The sequence below is a fragment of the Triticum urartu genome, chromosome 2 (assembly GCF_003073215.2).
Source record: "Triticum urartu cultivar G1812 chromosome 2, Tu2.1, whole genome shotgun sequence".
NCBI lineage: Eukaryota > Viridiplantae > Streptophyta > Magnoliopsida > Poales > Poaceae > Triticum > Triticum urartu.
The window spans coordinates 593,673,223-593,682,107 of NC_053023.1; the positions used below are offsets into that span (position 1 = coordinate 593,673,223).

Here is an 8,885-nt window from a genome sequence, read left to right on the forward strand (position 1 = left end):
CCCCCTACCTCGTGGCCTCCTCTCTTGTGCCTTGACGTAGGGTCCAAGTCTCCTGGGTCTTATTCGTTGAGAAAATCATGTTCCCGAAGGTTTCATTCCATTTGGACTCCGTTTGATATTCCTTTTCTTCGAAACCCTAAAATAGGCAAAAAAACAACAATTCTGGGCTAGGCCTCCGGTTAATAGATTAGTCCCAAAAATAATATAAAAGTGGATAATAAAGCCCAATAATGTCCAAAATAGTAGACAATATAGCTAAGGATGAAAACAGAGCGGAAACGGACGGAACTGAATGCTATCATATTTGTTTTCACATTTTTTTACAGAAGCGGAAACGAATACTGAAACCCCGGAAATGAATATGGGAACAGATACTACCAGAAACGGACACGGAGCGAATACGAAGCGGATACAGAAACAGAAATAGGCATTGATCGGAACTTAAAACCCCTTGAATCATAGAGAAATACACACAAACAAACAAATTTAATGAGTTTCTAACATGGCTACAAAATAATATCATTATGTTAGCAACTTAGCGTAGTATTGTAGAAGTACAGGACAATTACATATAGGGTCAAGCTGATTACATGCGTGGTAGTAGAAGTTGGGCCTCGTATCCACTCTACTAATTGTGTCATTGTGTTCTCTTTGGTGGTTGGGCAAGAGAGCGACCTTCACCAGGTTGCTAGCGCCCTCCTCGAGCGTCAACTCTCCCATGTGCATGGACATGTCGCTCTTGACAAAACCAGGCGTCAAACAGTTGATGCGCATCGCGGGGAACCTCTTGGCAAGGATCCTCGTGTATGCATTCAGGGCAGCTTTGGCGACTTTGTAGGCCGACGAGCCACCGGTCGGCCACCCATGTGCCTCTATCAAGTTGGCATTGAAGTCTTCCAGGAATAGATCCAGAAGCTCCTCTAGTCTCTTTTCAGTAAGGTTGTCAATGTCGTCGAATTCCTTCTTCAGTTCTTCGCTGTTGAAGTTCTGCTCAAGAAAACAATACTTATTAGCTAAAAAGAACTAGTTTCTGAACCTGTGCTTTCTGACAGGGAAAAAAAGAACACATGGAGATGATGAAGGGTGAGGATTTGGAAGAAAAGAAAAATCCATATCCCACAATCCAAAGAATGTGAACCTATGTCGTATTATTTGGAATGAATACGAAGCTAAACTGAAATAAGATCCTGCTTATTGCATCTGACAAAAGAAGTTAAACTGAAATAAGATCATTTATGCGAACAGATATACCCTATCTCTTATTTAATAAGTACTCCGTAAGACTGTAATAATATTCTGGAAGACACAATGCAAGGCTGCACATATACTTTTTAAAAACTAAAAACTAAACAAAGTGGTAAACAAAGCTATAACAGAAACATACTGGCACAAATAATGTTAAATATATTTTCTGAAACTAGTAATTGGTTTTATCGATCTGTAGCGTGGTTAACAACTTACCCTTAGCAGTGAAAAGCCTGATGAGACATTGACAATTCTCCCAGAGGAGGACAACTGAAGAAGAGGCAGTAGTGCCTCCGTGACAAGCTTTGCCCCATAGTAGTTTGTTCTCATGCATTCTTTTGCTTCCTCATATGTCTCCTTAGAATTTTCTTTCATCCATTGAACTCTTTGATCTACATCCATGCTTTCAACCTATCCATGCATAAATGGGTTAATTATTACACAACATCTTATTAGAAATGCAGAAGCATAGATGCTAGGCTGGTTGGGTCAGGCAGGAGTATTCATCTTTAAAATCTAATTAAAGTATATGAAGTGAAGCACCAATTAAACTATAAGTTATTTTTGTTAACTAAGTGAGTTGAGGCCGACCCGCTTCAAATTTTCTCTTTTTTTTTGAAAAAGGAGGATGTACCCCCGGCCTCTGCATCTAGACGATGCTGTTAGGTTGATCTCCTTCCGATCGAGCCCAACGGCTCGACGGGCCCTTGACCCGTGCCCTGATCGGGGGCGCCCAACCAAACCATGGTTGGTGGGCCCCTGTCGCCGCGCTATATAAAGGGGTGGGAGAGTCGGCCGCACGCAACACGAGATTCACCGTGCGTTCAGAACCCCACCTACATCCCTACCATCTAGGGTTAGCGCGATACGACGGGAAGCTCCACCGCCGCCGCCATCTCTCTGTCATTGCCGTCGTGGCCATCTCACCACGATGGCCTCTGGCTCGAGTTCATCAACCCAAAGTGAAGGTAGGTTTACCGGATGATCTAGCCTACCCCGATCCAGAGAATCTATCAATGGTATCAGAGCCATGCTAGGCTATGATTTTCGGTTCAAAGAATAAACAGAGAAAGAAAAAAGATCCCTCCCCAAAGAACCCTAATCGACAGGGCAAAGAACGAATCCTCAACGGAAAAAGTAGCGCCGCCGCAAAGGCCGCGCCGTTCCTCTCGATCCGGACGGGCATCGGCAAGCCGAGCCGTTCGGAAGAAGAACACACCCTGCAAAGGGCAAAGGGCACCGCAGCCACGCCGTTCGACGGCGGCGCGCTTCCGCTATGGGAAACGCGTCACCGGCGAAGGGGAGGCAACGGCGCCACGGATCATCGCCGGACAAACAGGGGATCAGGGAACGGCTCCGTCGCGCCTCAGTCGCCTCTCACTGCCACTGGATTCAGTGGATGGGGAGAATATGGAGCGGGGAAAGGAAGAAACTCGCGCGCGGCTCGCGCGGCGCGGTGGCTTCACGCCGTCGCCGGCGGCCGGCGGAGCCCCGACACTGCTGGGCTCGTAAGGGAGCAAAGGAGGGCGCAAGCGCGACCCTCTCTCTCCCTCTGCCACAGGAAAGGAAGGGAGGAGCGGCGCGGTGGCTTTTCACCGGGGACCGGCGCCGTCGCGGTGGTCGGGCGACAGGACGGGATCGAGCGGCGCGCGCAAGGGGGGGAAATGGTGCTAGGGTTACGGGAGGGGGGTGGCTGCAGCTTGTTTACTCGCCCGATCTGCGCGGGCGGCCGTCAGATTTGATCCGACGGCAACCAGCGAGCGGTGCCCTCTTCCCCCCCCCCCCCCCCCCCCCCCCCCCCCAGCGGGCCGATGGGCCATAGTACAAGCAGGCTGCCAGGCGCGTGCCCGCGGTCGCTAGTCCGTTTATGGCCCAAAGAGGCACGCACGGTGCGCAGTAGGAAGGCCATGGACCGGGCTGTAAAAAATGAATTTTCTCCGTTATTTTTCTACACAGCAAGTTTTGATGAAATTTGTCCATATTTTGGGCAGATTTACAATAGTTTTTCTATGCAATTTTTTTCCAATGAAATTTTTTTGTTTAGATAATAGAAAAGTTAATTGAAATTTTTTCTGAAAATGAAAATAGAAAATTTTCAGAAAAAGAAATGTTCATGAATTTTACAAAGAAAATAATAAAGTTCATGAATTTTTTATTTGGTCAAAGAAAAGTTTTTGTAAAGAATAAAAAGTTCATGAATTTTTTATTCATGTTTTTCTGCTGCAAATAAAAAAGTGCTATTTTAAAAGTGAATAGAACTAAAGTAAAAGATTAAATTGTTACTTCTCTAATTCATTTTCGAACCAACCGGTTAAAATTGATAAGAGTGTAAAAGAGTACAGAATTGTTTTTGAATGAAATATTGTAAAGTTTCCGCTGCAAAGTAAAAGTTTTATCCTCCAATTAAATTGGAACCAACGGGAAAATTTAATTGGAAGAGATGTTCTTAGCAATGTTTTTTTCCTTGTGGATGAAATAAGATGCAGATAGTTTCCACGATGACAAAAAATATATATTTGTTTTAAAGTTAAAGTATGGTATTGTTATTTTCTGACCAACGTTGATGATAACAGTGATATAATTCTATGAGTTTTATGTTCAAAGTTTAAATCTCTGATAAATTTTGTATCAAAGTGCTCAATTTTCAGAGAACGATTAAGGATCAAGAAATGCTCTTGAACTGACAAATGTATATTTCTTGTTCCCGCTGCAATAAAGTTGATGATGATGATATTTCTTAGCAAAGTTGTTTAATAGAAATACTATCATCATATTGTTTATGAGTTATATGCATTATTTTCATTTCCGCCCAACGGTGATATGGAATTAATATAGAAGGATGATGTTTATTCTAATTCTGCCACAACGGTGATTTTGAATATAAAAGAAAGTTTCAAAAGTTTAATGCGCATTTCTTTTAACCAGACCAACGTAGGGTTATTTTTATGCCCATTATTGTTGATTATTGGCTATGTTTTCTCAGACTAAAAGTTTTTCCACGCTTTCATTCGTGAAAGCAAATGGCTGGGTACTTGTGACCCGAAAGATGTCATAATATGAGGGAGTATGTTCTTTCTAAAGAATGGCATCAAAAGAAAAGAGATAGATCATTGAGAGTCTTGGTTGATGAATGTCTTTCATGTACTCTCTATGAAAAGATTTTTCAGTTAACATGATTTGATATGAAACAAGCAACATGCGTGTTTAATTTGACCAACGTCGGATTAAGTATGTGTGTCAAAGAGCATTCGGATTTATTTCTAAATTTGATGATTGAATAAGCAGTCAAAAGAGCCAATTCTGACATTTATGTTCCCTTATAGGGAATTACCTACATGACGGGAAAAGATGATTACGATAAACCTGCATGGCGGGAAAAGTCTGAAAAAATACCTGCGTAACGGGGTAAAGCTGACATAATATTATGTCAAAAAATCCCGTATGGCGGGAGAAATTCTGGCAAGAGAAAGATATGATAACTCATGTGCTTTTAATGTATCCCACTCTGGGAGAGAAGAAAGGAGTATCTGAAAGGCGCAACCATACACTTATGGACATGGTGCGCAGCATGATGAGTTATTCCAACTTGCCATTGGGATTATGGATGGAGGCGCTTTCACATTCTCAATAGAGTACCAAGCAAGTCGGTGCCCAAAACACCGTACGAGCTATGGACATGAAGGGTGCCCTCCCTACAACACTTCAGGGTGTGGGGGTGCCCTGCGGAGGTCAAAATGTTTAATCCAAACATTGCAAAGTTAGATTCCAAAACAATAAGTTGCCACTTCACTGGCTATCCAGACAGATCAAAAGGTTTTTGTTTCTACTGCCCGGACAGATATACAAAGTTTGTAGAAACGAGACATGCAGTCTTCTTTGAGGACGAAATGATGAGAGGGAGCTTGGTAGCTCGGAAAATTGATTTTGAGGAGAAGAGGGTGCATGCACCTAATCCGATGATTCAGGAGCCATTTTTCTCATTACCAGTTGCAACTCCACCCATGACAACTATGGGGGTAGACCCGGAACCATCTGTCAGGAGCTGACTGAACCCGTTGTTGAGCATGAAAGGGAGGTGCAATAGCAAATTTTAGAAGAAGTGCCAGAAGTTGAGGCACAGAATGTGCCAGAAACTGAGGCCCTTAGAAGGTCTACAAGACCAAGAAAGTCAGCTATTTCTACTGACTTTAAAGTTTACAACAGAGAATATAGTGATACATCAATAATTATTAATTATTCACAAAGACCATACAAGGTGATACATCAATAAGCCTGAAGCCACCAACTTGGCAACGCTGTTGCTACTCCTATCCCTTTGATGAAGGTGTGTCGAATGTCCGGGCCTAATACCAAACAGACATCACACCAAAACCTAACATCTAAAGTCGGGTGTCCCATCCAAGCCACTACCTGGAATGGGTCCCACACCGGTCTGGCACACTCCCAGTGAGCACCGCATGCTGCAAGGGCCGTCACCTTCATCTTCCATCGGTCCATCCTCAGAGCAGAACTGATGCACCGACCTTGCCAGGCCTCTCTGCCATCAACGCCAACATGACGGCAGACAGCTTCCTCCTCCTGCGCAAGTCCATCTCCGCGCATCAGACGCCGAGTCTCCACAGCGCCACGCCGCCGAGATCCGCCACCATCAATGTGTAAGATGAAGCACCGCTCCACCAAAGACGCCGTTCTCCGGTCCCTCGAACCCGTGTACACCTGCAAGAATGACGCCCCAAGGGGAAAAACGACACCAGAGAGCCGCCGTCATCCGATCTAGGGTTTCCCCCCAGAGGTAGCAGAGAGTGCCTTTGAACTTGTCCACGGCGATGCCTTCAGGAAGGGAATGACGCAGACAGCGCCGCCATTGTCGGCCTTGGCAATAGCCAATAGCAGGTTTTCACCCAGATCTGTTTGAAGACCTCCATCTCTCGTGCACAGGCCGCCGCCATCCCTGACGGGATCTGAATGAACCAGGCCGCCGCTGCCAGATCTCAGCAAGGAGAAGTCCCCCCATCGAAACCGGCCGGCCGAGCAGGGGAGGCCGAAACCGTGTCCGCCGGACCAGATCCGCGATGGATCCGTGCCCGCGCAGCCGCCACGGCCTGGCCGCCCGCTCGCGCCACTGTCTGGCCGCCGCGCCGCCCGACGCGCCCTCGCCAGCAACCTTTTGATCTGTCTGGATAGCCAGTGAAGTGGCAACTTACTGTTTTGGAATCTAACTTTGCAATGTTTGGATTAAACATTTTGACCTCCGCAGGGCACCCCCACACCCTGAAGTGTTGTAGGGAGGGCACCCTTCATGTCCATAGCTCGTACGGTGTTTTGGGCACCGACTTGCTTGGTACTCTATTGAGAATGTGAAAGCGCCTCCATCCATAATCCCAATGGCAAGTTGGAATAATTCATCATGCTGCGCACCATGTCCATAAGTGTATGGTTGCGCCTTTCAGATACTCCATTCTTCTCTCCCAGAGTGGGATACATTAAAAGCACATGAGTTATCATATCTTTCTCTTGCCAGAATTTCTCCCGCCATACGGGATTTTTTGACATAATATTATGTCAGCTTTACCCCGTTATCCAGGTATGCCAAAAAGTCAAACAAAAAGACGGAGAGAACCAAGAAAAGTCCCTTTCTACACAAAGAAAAGGCACTTGTGTTAAGAAGGTAATAAAAAGACCAACAGAAGTGAGAAAAGGTCATTTCTATACAACAAAAAATGCACTTGTGCCAATGCTATAAGAAACCCGACACCGCATATATCAAAAAAGACACTTATGACAAAGGGTGTGTAGTTGTCACCATGCGTGCGTAGCTACCACCATGCATAGGAAATCGCCTCTCTTAACACATAATTCACTAAACAAAAATAGTGACAACAATGCAGAATTTTAGGATTGCCAACTTCGACTAATGATTGCTACAATCTAATATTCTAGTTTTATCTTGTATTGCAACATCAGTGTGATGTGATTTCTCAAACTAAACTATGCTAGTTACAAAAGAATGATGCTGCGGTTGATGAATGATTTCTGGAATCCAAGCTTCTATGTTCACCCTTTACCCAACATCAGTAAGATATGTTTTCTCATACTAAACTACGCTCTAGGAGTTACAAGAGACAGTGATGTTTATGTCTGCCACAGTTGATAGATGCCAACAAACAACTACAAACGACTTATTATTGTTTTGACTTAACCTGATTCTGAAACAGGTATATATTACTGCTGACAAACTGCAATTCGATACAGAAAACATCAAAATGTTTTGCTTTAATTACCTGTTCCTGAACTTGTGCAAACAGAACTGGATCTCGATCAACACCTGAAATGCCTGCATTGTTAATCTACAAGTAACAAAAATCACATGATCATGGTGATGAATTAGAAAAATCCGAGAAAAATCACTTCTACATAAACACCAATGAGAAGTCAATAATCTGAACAGCGTAGTGTACCCGTATCAACCACAAGCCAAGATTAACTAGTACAAGCCTGGTAAAAGAAATCTACAGCACCTATACTACTTGTTAACAGAACTCTTAAATTCATTTTAAAATTATTCAATGCAACAATGTGCTGAGTAACAATTTCTGCACCTTCAGATGCAATTTTACTAAGTTAAGAGTCCGAGAAAAGAAAAGTGCACTTCTACGAATCTATGATTCTACCTGACGAGCTCTCAGTGGAACAGCACGAATGTCCACTTGCGCGAGGCCCTAAATTCAAAGCGCAAAGCGGAGTTACACATACCAGGATATCGAGCTTCCCGAACTGATCCCTGACGAAATCCGCCAGCCGGGCGACGCTGTCAGGGTCGGTGACATCCAGCTGATGGAAGACGACGTCAGCACCGGAGCGCCTGACGCCTTCGACCGCCTCCAGCCCCCTCGCCTCGTTCCTCGCCGTCAGCAGGACCTTGAGCCCCTTGGACGCGAGCTGCCTGCACGTCTCCAGCCCGATCCCTTTGTTCCCTCCGCTGACCAGGGCGATCCTAAATTACGCACATAGCAGCAGCGCGCGCAGAAATTCAAGTAAATTCGCTGAGCGGGGTACGGAAAGGGGAGGTAGATGCAGCGATCGAACCTCTTGCTCGACGGATTCGAGGTGGCTGCCTCCATCTTGATCTTTCCCCTCCGACGCGTTGCGGCGTGTCGAGGACTGTGTGAGCTATGGAGTCTGCAGCCTTGGAGTTTCTGATGGTCGTTAGCTGCACCTTCTTCGTACTGCAAAACACATAAGTTGTTTATAAGCTTACCTTCAGCCGGCCGATCGCGCGGGCGCCTCCGCCGGCTCCGTCTCCATCAGATCGTCTCTTGATCAGATGGACAAGAGCACCCCCGTGTCAATGTTTTCTGCAACTTAGTTTTTGTTTCGAAAGAAAGAGTTTTGCAACTGCATGGCTTTTTGCAACGACGGTGACTCATGCGGCTTCAGGGGCGATGGGGGCAAGGAATCTCGCCGAATCCTACAAGGATGATGCGCGGGTAGGAGGCAGAGACGTCCGGGAGCCGCGGGGGCAGAGACTCATGCGGCTAGGAGCACGACGACGGCGAGGATTCCAGTTGGATCTTGTCGGATCCGACGAGGAGGTGGGGACCTCCGGGAGCGGCGGGAGCTCGGCATGGTCCAGCGGGGTT

General features: G+C 45.7%; 1 protein-coding gene across 1 annotated transcript; it reads right to left on the minus strand.

Annotated features, from left to right (window-relative positions):
- Positions 1–432: 432 nt before the first annotated feature.
- LOC125539026 (salutaridine reductase-like) lies at positions 433–8,479 on the minus strand. The gene is made up of 5 exons (XM_048702386.1): positions 8,332–8,479; positions 7,999–8,239; positions 7,527–7,592; positions 1,462–1,656; positions 433–987 (listed from the first exon to the last, which is right to left on the minus strand). Exons 1-5 carry the CDS (start codon positions 8,364–8,366, stop codon positions 523–525), a joined length of 1,002 nt encoding a protein of 333 aa, XP_048558343.1. The 5' UTR covers positions 8,367–8,479; the 3' UTR covers positions 433–522.
- Between the last annotated feature and the right edge of the window lie 406 nt (positions 8,480–8,885).